The sequence below is a fragment of the Oncorhynchus keta genome, chromosome 9 (genome assembly GCF_023373465.1).
Source record: "Oncorhynchus keta strain PuntledgeMale-10-30-2019 chromosome 9, Oket_V2, whole genome shotgun sequence".
NCBI classification, from domain to species: Eukaryota; Metazoa; Chordata; class Actinopteri; order Salmoniformes; family Salmonidae; genus Oncorhynchus; species Oncorhynchus keta.
The window spans coordinates 24,995,351-25,010,512 of NC_068429.1; the positions used below are offsets into that span (position 1 = coordinate 24,995,351).

General features: G+C 46.8%; 1 protein-coding gene across 1 annotated transcript in view; it reads right to left on the reverse strand.

The window, feature by feature from the left end:
• LOC118388070 (GDNF family receptor alpha-2-like) overlaps window positions 1-8,531 on the reverse strand; it is a 96,261-nt gene extending 87,730 nt beyond the window's left edge. Inside the window, exons 1-2 of the mRNA XM_052525564.1 lie at window positions 7,626-8,531; window positions 4,554-4,853 (exon numbers count right to left, since the gene is read on the reverse strand). Coding sequence (XP_052381524.1) covers window positions 4,554-4,853; window positions 7,626-7,665 — 340 coding nt within the window. The 5' untranslated portion in view covers window positions 7,666-8,531. The remainder of the gene's footprint in view (window positions 1-4,553; window positions 4,854-7,625) is intronic.
• Between the last annotated feature and the right edge of the window lie 6,631 nt (window positions 8,532-15,162).

Genomic DNA, 15,162 nt, shown 5'->3' on the forward strand with positions numbered 1-15,162 from the left:
TTACAAGACAGGATGGCCCACTGATTAGGAGCAGTTACTCAGGCCATTAGAAACAGTAATAATACTGTGAATATATGGCTGCTATTTAAACACATCTGTTATGTTTTTATTCGAAACGCAGAACACCTGGAATGAGTAGGTGTGTCCAAACCTTTGACTGGTGCTGTATATATATAAATGTTTTGACACACTGTCACGAGTGTCGTTGGAAGTAGACCAAAGTGCAGCGTTGTGAGCGTACATTTTATTTTATAATGTCGCCAACAAAACAACAAACGAAAGAAACAACCGTGAAGTTTACGGGGCTAAGTGCCACAAACAAAGTCAACTATCCACACTGAAAGGAGGGGAAAAGGGCTACCTAAGTATGATTCCCGAACAGAGACAATGGTAGACAGCTGTCCCTGATTGAGAACCATACCCGGCCAAAACATAGAAATAAAGAAACCTAGAAAACAAAAAATAGAATGCCCACCCCACATCACACCCTGACCTAACCAAAATAGAGAAACAAAACGGCTCTCTAAGGTCAGGGTGTGACACACACGTACTCATTCAAGGGTTTTTCTTAATTTTTTTACATTGTAGAATAATAGTGAAGACATCAAAACTCTGAAATAACACATGGAATCATGTAGTAACCAAAGAAGTGTTTATATTTTATACTTGAGATTCTTCAAAGTTGCAACCCTTTGTCTTGATGAAAGCTTTGCACACTCGTGGCATTCTCTCAACCAGCTTCATGAGGTAGTCACCTGGAATGCATGTCAATTAACAGGTGTTGCTTGTTAAAAGTTAATTTGTGGAATTTCTTTCCTTCATAATGCGTTTGAGTCAATCAGTTGTGTTGTGACAAGGTAAGTGTGGTATACAGAAGATAGCCCTATTTTGTAAAATACCAAGTCCATATTATGGCAAGAACAGCTCAAATAAGCAAAGAGAAATGACAGTCCATCATTCCTTTAAGACATGAAGGTCAGTCAATATGGAAATATTCAAGAACTTTGAAAGTTTCATCAAGTGCAGGTGCTAAAACCATCAAGCGCTATGATGAAACTGGCTCTCATCAGGACCACCACAGGAAAGAAAGACCCAGTGACCAAGTTCATTAGAGTTACCAGCCTCAAAAATTGCAGCACAACTAAATGCTTCACAGAGTTCAAGTAACAGACACATCACAACATCAACATCAAAAAGGAGACTGCATGAATCAGGCCTTCATGGTCGAATTACTCCAACTGCTTTTAAATTCTAGTAAAACTAAGTGCATGCTCTTCAACCGATTGCTGCCGCACCCTCCCGCCCGACTAGCATCACTACTCTGGACGTTTCTGATCTAGAATATGTGGACAACTACAAATATCTAGGTGTCTGGTTAGACTGTAAACACCTTCCAGACTCACGTTAAGCATCTCCAATCCAAAATTAAATCTAGAATCTGCTGCCTATTTCGCAACAAAGCATCCTTCACTCATGCCACCAAACATACCCTCGGAAAAATGACTATCCTACCGATCCTTGACTTCGGCGATGAAATTTACAAAATTGCCCCCAACACTCTACTCAGCCAATTGGGTGCAGTCTATCACAGTGCCATCCGTTTTATCACCAAAGCCCCATATACTACTCACGACTGCAACCTGTATGCTCTCGTTGGCTGGCCCTCACTACATGTCTGTTGCCAAACCCACTGGCTCCAGGTCATTAACAAGTCTTTGCTAGGTAAAGCCCCACCTTATCTCAGCTTACTGGTCACCATAGCAGCACCCACCCATAGCACGCGCTCCAGCAGGTATATTGCACTGGTCATCCCCAAAGCCAACACTTCCTTTGGCCGCCTTTCCTTCCAGTTCTCTGCTGCCTGTCACTAGAACAAATTGCAAAAATCTCTGAAGATGGACTCTTATATCTCCCTCTCTAACTTTAAGCATCAGCTGTCAGAGCAGCTTACCGATCACTGTACCTGTACACAGCCAATCTGTAAACAGCACACCCGACTACCTCAAATCAAATCAAATGTATTTATATAGCCCTTCGTACATCAGCTGATATCTCAAAGTGCTGTACAGAAACCCAGCCTAAAACCCCAAACAGCAAGCAATGCAGGTGTAGAAGCACGTCCCTACCTCATCCCTATATTATTACTTACCCTCTTGCTCTTTTGCAACCCAGTATCTCTACATGCATATCATCATCTGCACATCTATCTCTCCAGTATTAATGCTAAATTGAAATTATTTTCACCCCTATGGCCTATTTATTGCCTACCTCCCTACTCCTCTACATTTGCACACACTGTACATAGATTTTTCTATTTTTCTTTTCTTTTGTGTTATTGACTGTACATTTGTTTATGCATAAATCTGTGTTGTTGATTTTGTCGCACTGCTTTGCTTTATCTTGGACAGGTTGCAGTTGTAAATGAGAACTTGTTCTTAACTGGCCACCTGGTTAAATAAAGGCGGAAAAAAACAGACACATCACAATAACATCAAAAAGGAGACTGCATGAATCAGGCCTTCATTGTCGAATTGCTGCAAAGAAACCACTACTAGAGGACACCAATAATAAGAAGAGACTTGCTTGGAGATTAGACTGGTGAAAATATGTCCTTTGGTCTGATGAGTCCAAATTTGAGATGTTTGGTTCCAACCACCGTGTCTTTGTGATGCGGAGTAGGTGAACGGATTATCTCTGCTTGTGTGGTTTCCACCGTGAAGAACGGAGGAGTAGGGGCTGCTTTGCTGGTGATACTGTCTGTGATTTATTTTGAATTCAAGGAACACTTACCCAGCATGGCTACCACAGCATTCTGCAGCGACACCCCATCCCTTCTGGTTTGCGCTTCTTGGGACTATAATTTGTTTTTAAAAAGGACAATGACCCAACTCCAGGCTGTGTAAGGACAATTTGACCAAGAAGTAGAGTGATGGAGTGCTGCATCAGATGACCTGGCCTCCACAATCACCCAACCTCAATCCAATTTAGATGTTTTGGGATGAGTTGGATGGCAGAGTGAAGGACAAACAGCCAACAAGGTCTCAGCATATGTGGGAACTCCTTCAAGACTGTTGGAAAAGCATTCCAGGTGAAGCTGGTTGAGAGAATGCCAAGCGTATGCAAAGCTGTCATCAAGGCAAAGGGTAGCTACTTTGAAGAATCTCAAATATAAATTATATTTTGATTTGTTTAACACTTTTTTGGTTACTACATGATTCCATGTGTGTTATTTCATAGTTTTGATGTCTTCACTATTATTTTACAATGTCTCTTTCCTCTCTACTTTCTTCTCCTCTCCATTCCTCTCCTTTCCTCTCCTCCCCTCTCCTCAACTCTCCTCTCCTCCCCTCTCTTCTCTTCTCCTCTCCTCACTTTAAGACCCTGTTCCCCATAGTAAGTGTTGTTTAGTGAGCCAGTCTATTTCTGACTAGACTACAGAGTATCATACACACCCAGTACTGCGCTGCTGTCCTTTCAGCTTTATTTCTGCACACACACACACACAGGATGCTTATATAAACAGAGCATTTTAGTTTTCAAAGATTTATTCATGGGCCAAACAGGGAGCCACATTGATGACTGTATTATACCTGATAACAGTCACACCCACAACTAGAATCTCTCTCTCTCTCTCTCTCTCTCTCTCTCTCTCTCTCTCTCTCTCTCTCTCTCTCTCTCTCTCTCTCTCTCTCTCTCTCTCTCTCTCTCTCTCTCTCTCTCTCTCTCTCTCTGTGCCCTTGAGCTCTGTGTGTCCCTACTCACGCTGAGGGTGAGCGTGTGTGTGTGTATTCCCTTGCATGTGTGTGTGTGTATGTGTAAGTGTTGCAGGCATTGTTGGCAGCAGACATCCAGAGAGGAAGGGGGAACAAAGAGAGAAGCTCCTTAATGAGGCCTACTGCCGCAAAAACTAAACTAGGCCAGCTTTCCCAGCCCAGCGAGAGAGTGTGTGTGTGTGTGTGTGTGTGTGCGTGTGTGTGTGTGTGTGTGTGTGTGTGTGTGTGTGTGTGTGTGTGTGTGTGTGTGTGTGTGTGTGTGTGTGTGTGTGTGTGTGTGTGTGTGTGTGTGTGTGTGTGTGTGTGTGTGTGTGTGTGTGTGTGTGTGTGTGTGTGTGTGACCCAAAGTGCCACAGAGCTGCAGTGAGGACACACACACAAACAGAAGCAAGCATTGAATTCTGAGCCAGCAGAGGCACTGGAGGTCATATCCAATCACATCAACCCAACTAACAGGATGTATCAGTAATACTATATTATAATTCATGAGGAATGTGAAGAATGAAAACCAACCAATATGTTTTGGATTATCCTCAACAGTAAGATCATTGAACAATGTTCCATTCCACTGACATGCAGGTACTGGTATGAAACTGTTATGAAGGTTCTATTGTCAATTTGTTTTGTATTTAAAATGGCACTTTAAAACGTGTACTTGACACAGCAACAAAATGTCCTCATGGGGACAATAAAGTCAGTAAAGTAAAGTACACACATGAAACTGCCTTCGTAGGTATGCCCTAGTGTGTGCTACTGTGCCATGTAGCCCAGGTAACTCACCGCTCTCTGTCAGGCCCTGGTGTATACTCCAGTAGTTCTGCAGACACTGTAATTCCTTCTTCATGGCTCTCTTACAGCGACAATCGTAGAGCGACGAGTCCTGTAGGACCTCTATGGCCCCCTGGCACTCTCTGCCAGCCAGCATGGTCTGGCGATCCCGCACCCCGCCTGACAGGCACTGGCGCATGATCCTGTAGCTGGAGCTGCACTGGCTGTCCCCGTTACACAGCTCTAACGCCCGCACGCAGTCCAGCGGCTCCCTCCATCCATGCCCCCACACACATACCACACACACACACCCTGCAGCGGAGAGAGAAGAGGAATAATGATTAGTCATAATGTTAACAATAGTTAACCCTGACCCTAACAACCCACACACACAGCGTCTGGCGGCCAAATGTCATCATTATATTCATTTTAACGATTAACTTTAACCACCACATCCTACACCCACACACAGAGACACAGTACACACCATCTGGGGGAAATAAGGTAATATTGATACACGTTAAACTCCCACACAGCACACACTCCATCTGGGAGATTATTAAATATAATCTATATACTACATTATATATAATCTACTTGAAATATATTTTCTAGCTACATTAGAACAATGTTTTTTTCTAATTACTCTGTTTGTTCATGCTGGTGTAAAAAAATATTACATTTTCCCTCAAGGTCAAAGCTAGAAAAGAACAGCCAACGGTGTGTGTGTGTGTGCGTGTGCGTGTGCGTGTGTGTGTGTGTGTGTGTGTGTGTGTGTGTGTGTGTGTGTGTGTGTGTGTGTGTGTGTGTGTGTGTGTGTGTGTGTGTGTGTGTGTGTGTGTGTGTGTGTGTGTGTGTGTGTGTGTGTGTGTGTGTGGTAGCAGTATAGCAGAGAGATCATTCCAGATTCAAGTAGAAATTTGACGTTTTTGCAGGTCCCCAGGAGGTCGGAAGACGCTGTCAGCCTTGTGCATAAATACATGATGTCGGGAGATTAAGTCAGTTTACTAGTCAAAAATAGACGTTTATCCAAGGACATCAAAAACAGTGATATCTTGTTGAGTACAGAGCTGGCTGCAGGCTGTTTACAGGGGAGTTCTGTGTTTATGTCATCATCACTAAAATCACCACTGTGTCAAATACTGTCTGGGACAGTAACCTCTCCTCCATCCTCTTCTCCTCTCCCTTTATCTCCTCTTGTCCATCCTCATCTCCTCCATCCTCCATCCTCCTCTCCTCTCCCTTTATCTCCTCTTGTCCACCCTCATCTCCTCCATCCTCCATCCTCCTCTCCTCTCCCTTTATCTCCTCTTGTCCATCCTCATCTCCTCCATCCTCCATCCTCCTCTCCTCTCCCTTGATCTCCTCTTGTCCACCCTCATCTCCTCCATCCTCCATCCTCCTCTTCTCCTCTCCCTTGATCTCCTCTTGTCCACCCTCATCTCCTCCATCCTCCTCTCCTCTCCCTTTATCTCCTCTTGTCCACCCTCATCTCCTCCATCCTCCATCCTCCTCTCCTCTCCTCTCCCTTTATCTCCTCTTGTCCACCCTCATCTCCTCCATCCTCCATCCTCCTCTCCTCTCCCTTGATCTCCTCTTGTCCACCCTCATCTCCTCCATCCTCCATCCTCCTCTCCTCTCCCTTGATCTCCTCTTGTCCACCCTCATCTCCTCCATCCTCCATCCTCCTCTTCTCCTCTCCCTTGATCTCCTCTTGTCCACCCTCATCTCCTCCATCCTCCTCTCCTCTCCCTTTATCTCCTCTTGTCCACCCTCATCTCCTCCATCCTCCCTCCTCCTCTCTTCATCCTTTATCTCCTCTTGTCCACCCTCATCTCATCCATCCTCCATCCTCCTCTCCTCTCCCTTCATTTCCTCTTGTCCACCCTCATCTCCTCCCTCCTCCTCTCCTCATCCTTTATCTCCTCTTGTCCACCCTCATCTCCTCCATCCTCCATCCTCCTCTCCTCTCCCTTTATCTCCTCTTGTCCACCCTCATCTCCTCCATCCTCCTCTCCTCTCCCTTGAGCTCCTCTTGTCCATACTCATCTCCTCCATCCTTCTCTCCTCTACCCTACTTTCTCCTCTTCTATCTATCCCCTCCTGTCCTCCCCATCCCATCCTTTCCACTCCTCTCACTCTCTCCTAGCACTATCCTCTCCTCCTCTTCTCTCCTGCCCCTTCTCTCTCTCTCTCTCTCTCCCCCTCTCTCTCTCTCTCTCTCTCTCTCTCTCTCTCTCTCTCTCTCTCTCTCTCTCTCTCTCTCTATCTCACACTCTCTCTCTCTTTCACCTCTTCCAGTCTCTTTCTCCTCTCACTCTTCCTCCTCTCCCTCTCTCCTCTTCTGGTGAAAATGCCTATCATGTAAATATAGGAAAACATCATAAACTTCTGGATTTGTTCGTAATGTGTTCCAGATTAATCTATAAAACATTCATAGGATCACATGGTGCAACGACTGGACAGACGAACAGGCAGCACGCTGAGGGCTGAAAAGTGACAGACCATAGTCTCTCGCCACTACCGTGAACAGATTTCAGCACCAAGGATAGCTCTGCTGCGCGAGCCGAGTCCTCAGGCACAGCGGCAACCAGATTCATACATGCAGGAGCACACATACACCCACACACGCACACACTTGAGCAAGCAGCTGAGGTGGAGGGAACATGCCCCATGCTCTGTCCCTTTGACCGTCAGATCCTACCAGAAGGGAGAGCGTGTACGTCATCACACTCCAAAGAACTATTGTGCTACGCAAAACCCTAAATCACTTTCAGATGCTTACAATGCCTACGTGAGGTGCCTACGTTATTAGATTATACGTTCTTAAAACCTTAACCAGCAGCAGCAAGGCACCAGGTGGAGGCATGGCTGCTTACAGTTATATCCCTAACTGAATCTGTGGTCGTGGAGAGGATGCCCTCTTACCTGTGTGTGTGTGTGTGTGTGTGTGTGTGTGTGTGTGCGCGTGCGCGTGCGCGTGCGTATGCGTGTGCGTGTGCGTGTGCGTGTGTGTGTGTGTGTGTGTGTGTGTGTGTGTGTGTGTGTGTGTGTGTGTGTGTGTGTGTGTGTGTGTGTACTCACCCAGCAGAACCAGCACGCTGGGAAGGTTCAGCAGAATCATGGCAGGTTCCAGAGCAGTAATCCTGAAGTCACGAGTCGAATGCGAGCTGTCCGGTTCAGCCGTTAACGGCTAAATAAATAGGTAAATCGGTAAAACAGAGACACATCTCCAACACTGCTCCTCTCCGGTTAATAATCCAAAAACCAGAGCCGCGCCACACGAACCCAGAAACAAACACACGAACTCAGGTCTTCATCTGAAACCACACACACATATAGTAGGTTACACAGGCACGCACAGACGCACTCACACACACACTCTGACGGGGTGTTTTCATGTGAAATGGACTGATAACGTTAACATCCTCTCTGGAAGGAGCAAGAGTTGGAAAGAAAGTTCCCCGCTAATAACAGCTGTCCATGCGAAACAGGACCCGATGCGGAGCCAATAACCTGCTCGCTGGCTGTCCCGGTATCCGTTAAACGGTTCGAGGGTGCCCTGTTCCGGGCCAGGAGAGGGATGGTCTCTCTGACATCGACTGGCTGATCCGTTAAAAACGCTGTCTTCTCGACCACGAGCCAACGCAACCAAACTTCCCAGTGTTAGTGTGTGATAGAGGAAGGTGCGCGCGCGTGTGTGAGCTAGAAAGAGAAAGAAAAAGAGAGATGGAGCGACCGGGGCAGAGAGAACGTCAGACAGCAAGTAGTATGCTATTTCTAACTAGGTGGTTCTTCCAGACACGTGGAGGCAGCTGATGGCTGTTTAATACAGATGTCCTTAAATCAATTAATGTTCCGATACCGGGAGTGTGTATGTGATGGTGGTACACCCTCCAACCCGGGGAGACAGTTACCCGGTAATAGATATAGCGGAGAGTTCTAATTCACTCCCAGAGCCTAGACCCTGTCCGCCCGCCTTTCAGTTACAGCGGGAGAAAAGCAGCTCGTGTTCTATCATGGGAAAACTACTTCTTTCTTTCGCTCTCGCTCTCTCTCTCTCTCCTTCTCTTTCTCTTTCTCTCTAACTGATGTTGCATTTCGGCCCTCGGGGCTGTGCAAGTCACCGCGAACGATATGAGAGTAACCGTGTTTTACACAACACACCCTCACCCAAACACCAAACACACAGGCCTATATACACACACACACAAACAGACATACACACACTGGTTTATATAGAGAACCGAGACAGTGCATGACCTGGGGCGTAGGGCACTCATCAAAGCGAGTGAGGCTAATACACACAAACAAACAAACACACACACATAATACAAACATCCCCACAACATTCCGCTGGTTTAAGTTAGAGATATCTGGGGGGACTTAGTAGAACACCGCCTCCCCTTATGAGTTAAATCATTACCAATATTACTCTCTCTCTTCTCATTACTCTCTTTCCTCACTGACATCATATCACTCTATTTCTCTTTGTTATTATCTGTCCCTCTCCTCTCTATTTCTCTTTCTCATTATTTCTCCCTCTCATCTCTCTTTCTATTTCTCATTATCTCTCCCTCTCCTCTCTCTTTCTCTTTCTCATTATCTCTCCCTCTCCTCTCTCTTTCTCTTTCTCATTATCTCTCCCTCTCATCTCTCTTTCTCTTTCTCATTATCTCTCCCTCTCCCTCTCCTCTGTCTTCCTCTTTCTCATTATTTCTCCCTCTCCTCTCTCGTTCTCTTTCTCATTATCTCTCCCTCTCATCTCTCTTCCTCTTTCTCATTATCTCTCCCTCTCCTCTCTCGTTCTCTTTCTCATTATCTCTCCCTCTCATCTCTCTCTCTTATTATCTCTCCCTCTCCTCTGTCTTTATCTTTCTCATTATCTCTCCCTCTCCTCTCTCGTTCTCTTTCTCATTATCTCTCCCTCTCATCTCTCTCTCTTATTATCTCTCCCTCTCCTCTGTCTTTATCTTTCTCATTATCTCTTCCTCTCCTCTGCCAATCTCTTTCTCCCTCTCCCCTCTTTATTTCTCCCCTCAACCCTCATCCCTCTCCTCCTCTCTCCCCCACCCCTCTCTCCCTCCTCCCTTCCCAGTGGAAGACAGTGGGGTCAGCCCCAATGAGCCGGACCTTTAATTGAATTACCCAAGCGGGCAGAAAGACAATTAAGTCTAATGAATAATTAAGGCTGATTAATGAGCTGAAGTGAAAGAATACATCAGTGATAATGATGGAGTGATGTTAAATGGGCATGTTAGATGCCCTGGGGCTGTTTGAGCTTAAGGGTATAAGGGCAGGAGATGGTACCTAGGATCTGAAACTATCTTACTGATTAATCACACACAATGTATCTGCCGATCCAGGATTTGAACAAGCAACCTTCTGGAGGAGATGAGAGGAGATTGTTTTACACATTGGGTAATACAACTATCTCTCTCTCTATGCCAGTACCATTATAAGAGCAGAAAGATAGTTGCTTCCTTCTCAGTGTGTTCTAATCTTCAATGTATTTTCTCTCTGTTCAGCAGAGGATGCTACAGATAGGATCTTAATTTGAGACTGTGTCACGCCCTGGCCTTAGTATTTTGTGTTTTCTTTATTATTTTGGTCAGGCCAGGGTGTGACATGGGTATTTATGTGATGTGTTTTGTCTAGGTTTTTATTTGTAGGTTATGGGATTGTGGTTTAGTGAAGTAGTCTAGGTAAGTCTATGGTTGCCTAGAGTGGTTCTCAATCAGAGGCAGGTGTTTATCATTGTCTCTGATTGGGAACCATATTTAGGCAGCCATATTCTTTAAGTGTTTTGTGGGTGATTGTTCCTGTTTCTGTGTTTGTTGCACCAGATAGGGCTGTTTCGGTTTTTCATGTTTCTTGTTTTGTATATTGTTCACGTTATCATCTTTATTAAAGATGTTTATAAATAGCCACTCTGCGTTTTGGTCCGCCTCTCCTTCGATGGAAGAAAACCATAACAGAATCACCCAACACAACAGGACCAAGCGGCGTGGTGACAGGCAGCGGCAGCAGGAGCAGCGAAGTCAAGATTTCTGGACTTGGGAGGAAATCTTGAAAGGAAAAGGACCCTGGGCACAGCCAGGAGAATATCGCCTCCCCAAAGAAGAGCTGGAGGCGCTAAAAGCGGAGAGGCGCTGGTATGAAACAGCACGGCGGCAGCACGGCGGCGTGGATGGAAGCCAGAGAGTCAGCCCCAAACATTTCTTGGGGAGGCACACAGGGAGTATGGCGAAGCCAGGTAGGAGACCTGCACCAACTTCCTGTGCTTACCGGGGGGCTGGAGAGACCGGGCAGGCACCGTGTTATGCTGTGGAGCGCACGGTGTCTCCAGTGCGGTTGCATAGCCCGGTGCGGTACATACCAGCTCCTATTCCACCTCGCCGCACTGGCAGGGCGACCGGGAGCATTCAACCAGGTAAGGTTGGGCAGGCTCGGTGTTCAAGAGCTCCAGTGCACCTGCACGGTCCGGTCTATCCAGTACCACCTCCACGCTCCAGCCCTCCGATGGCAGCTCCCCGCACCAGGCTTCCTGTGCGTGTCCTCGGCCCAGTACCACCAGTTTCAGCACCATACATCAGGCCTACAGTGCGCCTCGCCTGTCCAGCGCTGCCAGAGCCTTCCTCCTCTCCAGCGCTGCCGGAGTCTCCCGCCTGTCCAGCGCTGCCGGAGTCTCCCGCCTGTCCAGCGCTGCCGGAGTCTCCCGCCTGTCCAGCGCTGCCGGAGTCTCCCGCCTGTCCAGCGCTGCCGGAGTCTCCCGCCTGTCCAGCGCTGCCAGAGTCTCCCGCCTGTCATGAGCCTGCCAGAGTCTCCCGCCTGTCATGAGCCTGCCAGAGTCTCCCGCCTGTCATGAGCCTGCCAGAGTCTCCCGCCTGTCATGAGCCTGCCAGAGTCTCCCGCCTGTCATGAGCCTGCCAGAGTCTCCCGCCTGTCATGAGCCTGCCAGAGTCTCCCGCCTGTCATGAGCCTGCCAGAGTCTCCCGCCTGTCATGAGCCTGCCAGAGTCTCCCGCCTGTCATGAGCCTGCCAGAGTCTCCCGCCTGTCATGAGCCTGCCAGAGTCTCCCGCCTGTCATGAGCCGCCAGAGTCTCCCGCCTGTCATGAGCCGCCAGAGTCTCCCGCCTGTCAGCATGGAGCAGCCAGAGCCGCCAGTCAGCCAGGATCCGCCAGTCAGCCAGGATCCGCCAGTCGGCCTAGATCTGCCAGGATCCGCCGGTCGGCCAGGATCCGCCGGTCGGCCAGGATCCGCTGGTCGGCCAGGATCCGCCAGTCAGCCAGGATCCGCCAGAGCCGTCAATCTGCCTGAGCTTCCTCTCAGTTCCGAGCTACCCCTCAGTCCCGAGCTACCCCTCAGTCCCGAGCTACCTCAGTCCCGAGCTGTCCCTCAGTCAGCAGCTTCCCCTCAGTCCAGTGGGGCCCTTTGTTAGGGTTACTAGGCCAAGGTCGGCGGCGAGGGTCGCCAATCTAAGTACGCAGAGTAAGAGGACTATGTTGGAGTGGGGTCCACGTCCCGCGCCAGAGCCGCCACCGTGGTCAGACGCCCACCCAGACCCTCCGCTAGGTGTTTAGGTGTGCGGCCGGGAGTCCGCACCTTTGGGGGTGGGGGTGGGGGGGGGGGGTACTGTCACGCCCTGGCCTTAGTATTTTGTGTTTTCTTTATTATTTTGGTCAGGCCAGGGTGTGACATGGGTATCTATGTGGTGTGTTTTGTCTAGGTTTTTTTGTTGTAGGTTATGGGATTGTGGTTTAGTGAAGTAGTCTAGGTAAGTCTATGGTTGCCTAGAGTGGTTCTCAATCAGAGGCAGGTGTTTATCATTGTCTCTGATTGGGAACCATATTTAGGCAGCCATATTCTTTGAGTTTTTTGTGGGTGATTGTTCCTGTCTCTGTGTTTGTTGCACCAGATAGGGCTGTTTCGGTTTTTCACATTTCTTGTTTTGTATAATGTTCACGTTATCATCTTTATTAAAGATGTTTATAAATAACCACGCTGCGTTTTGGTCCGCCTCTCCTTCGATGGAAGAAAACCGTAACAGACAGTTTGCTACAACAGGAAAATAATCTTTTAGCAACAAGACTTATTATTAGAATTATTATGTGGATTATAATTAATGGACATTTTTGTAGGGGTTGATAAATTTGGGAAAATCAAGTCTGAACTTTCTAAGTGGAAATTGTAAAGTTCAAAAGCCTTTTTAAACCTCAAATACACTACAAGTTTAAAATGTCCAGCATTGCAGGAAAGTTCTCCAGCAACAGAGTGGTCAAATTAAGATACTACATCTTTGTAGGACTATCAATACATCCAGTGCCTATACTGACTGCTATAGCACTTAGATCAACACAGCATGTGTATAAGTGCATTCTGAAAGTATTCAGACCCCTTGACTTTTTCCACATTTTGATACACTACATTCTTATTCTATAATGGATTAAATTGTTTTTTTCCTCTCATCAATCTACACACAATACCCTATAATGACAAAGCAAAAACAGGGTTTTACATTTTTCTGCAATGTATAAAATAAACTTAAATATCACATTTACATAAGTATTCAGACCCTTTACTCAGTACTTTGTTAAAGCATTTTTGGCAGCGATTACAGCCCTGAGTCTTCTTGGGTATGATGCTACAAGTTTGGCACACCTGTATTTGGGGAGTTTCTCCCATTCTTCTCTGCAGATCCTCTCTAGCTCTGTCAGGTTGCATGGGGAGCGTTGCTGCACAGCTATTTTCAGGTCTCTCCAGGGATGTTAGATATGGTTCAAGTTCGGGCTGTGGCTGGGCTACTCATGGATATTCAGAGATTTCTCCCAAAGCAACTCTGGCATTGTCTTGGCTGTGTTCATAGGGTCATTGTCCTGTTGGAATGTGAACCTTCTCCCTTGTCTGAGGTCCTGAGCGCTCTGGAGCAGGTTTTCATCAAGTATCTCTCTGTACTTTTCTCTGTTCATCTTTCCCTCTATCCTGAATAGTCTTCCAGTCCCTGCCGTTGAAAAACATCCCCACAGCATGATGCTGCCACCACCATGATTCACTGTAGGCATAGTGCCAGGTTTCCTCCAGACGTGATATTCAATCTTGGTATCATTAGACCAGAGAATCTTGTTTGTCATGGTCTGAGAGTCCTTTAGGTGCCTTTTGGCAAACTCTGGCCACTGTACCATAAAGGCCTGATTGGTGGAGGGCTGCAGAGATGGTTGTCCTTCTGGAAGGTTCTCCCATCTCCACAGAGGAACTCTGGAGCTTTGTCGGAGTGACCTCCAGGTTCTTGGTCACCTCACTGGCCAAGGCCCTTCTCCCCCGATTTCTCAGTTTGTCTATTTAGTGAAGCTACCAGAGAGCCTTTTTCATTGTTTCGTCTACAACACATTTTGATTATGTAATAATTGTTGCATATTAATTTATGGCTCTCCTCTCTCCCTACAATTTGAGGTTTGTACTGCACCCAATCCTATAGCTGTAATCAAATCAGTAATCTGTTCGCTAGCTCAGGAATTGTTTTTGCCTGTGCTACTGAAGGATATATCGGTCTGCTAATACAGGACTTGTAAAGACCCTACTCTGATTTTCCAGGCGCTTTCTGATCACTGATCATATGCTCCCGCCTTTGCTAATGACCAGTCATTGGTCAACAGTCAAGGTGCACAACTTTTAACTTCTGAAGCACATTTGGAGTAAAGCCATAGGCCTATGTTAGTTACCAGATCAAATAAGCAATGGTATAAATATAAAATACAAATGGTAGGCTATAGGCCTGTGTAGCCTATTAAAATATGTAATATATATTTCCCATTCAGTTTCACACCTGCAACCCACAAAACCTTCTCACTGCTCTAGCTCACCCGACTCTTGTTGATTGACGGTTTACTAGTCCACTCAGAGGGACGGGTGTGCGTTTCACTAGCCAATCGATTTTTTATGCGAGTGTGATACCGTCTCTGGCTGCATTGAGAGTAATCAACACAGACTCTGTGCAACAAAATGAGTGACAAAATGGTACAAAACCCGGCCAGATCATTTGAAGTCATCAGTCTCAAGTCAAAGTTGAGTCCCAAGTCTTGAGGCTCCAAGTCCAAGTCAACTCTTAAGTCATCAAATCTGTGTGTGTGTACATGCATGTCTTTCTGAGAGAGAGAGAGTGTGTGTGTGTGTGTGTGTGTGTGTGTGTGTGTGTGTGTGTGTGTGTGTGTGTGTGTGTGTGTGTGTGTGTGTGTGTGTGTGTGTGTGTGTGTGTGTGTGTGTGTGTGTGTGTGTGTGTGTGTGTGTGTGTGTGTGTCTTTGTGAAAGTGTGTGCGCGTGTGTGTGTTCCACAGATATTGTCCTACAGTTGTTTTTGCCAGCAGTGTGTTTGGCAGAAAGCCTGAACAGATACACACCCCCTTAAATCTGAGAAACAGCCCACTGCTGCTACTAACTGCGTGTATTTGTCTGTGTGTTCATGCGTGCTTCTTTGCGTGTGAGTGAATGTTTCTGCGTCTGTGCGTGCGTGCGTGCATGGATGAGTGCATTTGTCAGTGTTTCTCAGTATTTACATAAAATGTTGCCGATGGGCTGACTGACAAGGTTATCTTCTCAGAATGGCAGCAGACAACATCACCATTT